Source organism: Sphaeroforma arctica (genome assembly GCF_001186125.1).
Source record: "Sphaeroforma arctica JP610 unplaced genomic scaffold supercont1.5792, whole genome shotgun sequence".
NCBI lineage: Eukaryota > Ichthyosporea > Ichthyophonida > Sphaeroforma > Sphaeroforma arctica.
This window is the reverse complement of record NW_014034766.1, coordinates 1-1,844: the sequence shown is the minus strand read 5'-3', so window position 1 is coordinate 1,844 and position 1,844 is coordinate 1. Positions and strand designations below refer to the sequence as shown.

Below are 1,844 nucleotides of genomic sequence, written 5' to 3'. Positions count from 1 at the left end.
TTTGAAGAGGTCATTAAAACTGGAAAGGCTTCAGATATTACAGTTGTCGAACCAAAGCCTGAGGACATTGCTGTGAATATGTACACGTCCGGTTCCACAGGTCTGCCCAAGGGTGTCATGCTTACACATCACAATATGGTGTCCGCATGCATCGGCTTGAAGGAGGCCCTACCGGATGTTGTTCCTGGAGAAGATTGTTTCATTGGATTCCTACCTTTAGCCCATATTTTTGCCCTGTGCGCCGAGAATTTCCTGCTAATTAATGGCTGTATGGTCGGTTATGGCGGCGCCCTTACTCTCACGGATAACTCGCCCAAGATCAAACCAGGGACTAAGGGAGATATCAGTGAGCTCAGACCTACCTACTTGGCAGCAGTGCCTACCATCATGGACCGTATTCGCCAGGCCGTGACTGGTAAAGTGGCCGCCGGATCGCCTCTGGTTCAGAAGTTATTTAACAAGGCTTTTAAGTCCAAGAAAGCGGCCATTAAGAAAGGAAAGGGCACACCTATCTGGGACGCCATCGTATTCAACAAGATCAAGGCAGTTCTGGGTGGTCGTGTGAAGGATATTTTCTCCAGAGGTGCGCCTCTGGCAGCTGATTCGCAGTGGTTTATCATCGTTATGTTTGGTGTACCTGTGTGTCAAGGTTACGGTCTCACCGAAACTTGCTCGTCCGGTACTATTGCATCCGATAAAGATCGTGACTCGTTCGGTAAGGTTGGAGGACCTCTAGCTGTTGTAGATGTGAAGTTTAAGGATTGGGAAGAAGGCAACTACAAGGTCACAGACAAGGATGATAAGACTATCGGTATGCCTCGTGGCGAGATCTTATTGAGTGGTCCATGTATCGCTAGCGGCTACTACAAGTTGCCCGAAAAGACGGCAGAAGAATTTATCAGGGACGAATCTGGTCAGATGTGGTTCCACACTGGCGATATCGGACAGATACATAAAAATAGAAACCTGCAGATCATTGATCGAAAAAAAAGATTTGGTCAAACTGCAACAAAGCAAATACGTGTCTCTAGGGAAGGTAGAGAGTATGTTGAAGGCAGCGAACTACATTGATAATATGATGGTGTATGCCGACCCCTTCCACTCCTATTATATCGCGATTGTAACGGTCCTGCCACCAGGAATCGCTGCTTTTGCGGAGAAGAATGGCATCCAGAAGGAATGGGCTGAGCTTGTGAAGGATCCCAAGATTGTCGCAGAAGTTCTAGCATCCTTGCAAAAGGAAGCAAAAGGCAACAAACTCGCAAAGTTTGAAACACCACAAAAACTATTCATTGAAGCCCGACCCATGGTTGCCCGAAAGCGGCTTAGTCACCGCTAGTTTAAAGCTGCAGCGCAACAATCTGAAGAAACACTACGAGGCCGAGATCGCCAAGATGTTGGAGTAGACCATAATTATATATACGATCCTACATTATGTTATAGAAAACGTACAATATATATTATTAAATATATTGATATCTTGATTCTTGATGTGTGGTTTTGAGCTATTTTACTTGTATATATATTGAAGCCTACTGGCAAGTGCACACAAAGATTACCAGGCTCGCCTTAACTTCGTACGACAATGTGTGCTCCACGACTTAACTTATCCTAGCTTTGTTGTACGTGATATTGTATGCTATACGCACTTTCTGCAAGCACGCATATCTGTCTGTATAACTTCAGTTCTCATGTGCTTCCCAAGTTGTGAATTATGCATTTGTGCTACAAATACTCAGCCGTAGTAGATTTATATGTATGCTATGGACACGGGCCTCGAGCAAACATACACACACACACACACAAACACACACACAATACACACACACATATATATATACATA

At 44.7% G+C, this 1,844-nt stretch overlaps 2 protein-coding genes across 2 annotated transcripts; both read left to right on the top strand.

Annotated features, from left to right (window-relative positions):
• Positions 1-78: 78 nt before the first annotated feature.
• Positions 79-1,071, top strand: SARC_15231 (hypothetical protein; the record flags this gene model as incomplete). Its single annotated transcript, XM_014290650.1, has 1 exon — positions 79-1,071. One exon carries the CDS (start codon positions 79-81, stop codon positions 1,069-1,071), a length of 993 nt encoding a protein of 330 aa, XP_014146125.1.
• A 4-nt stretch (positions 1,072-1,075) lies between these two features.
• SARC_15229 (hypothetical protein) lies at positions 1,076-1,339 on the top strand (the record flags this gene model as incomplete). The annotated part of the gene is made up of 1 exon (XM_014290649.1): positions 1,076-1,339. The coding sequence occupies one exon, from the start codon at positions 1,076-1,078 to the stop codon at positions 1,337-1,339; it is 264 nt and encodes an 87-aa protein (XP_014146124.1).
• Between the last annotated feature and the right edge of the window lie 505 nt (positions 1,340-1,844).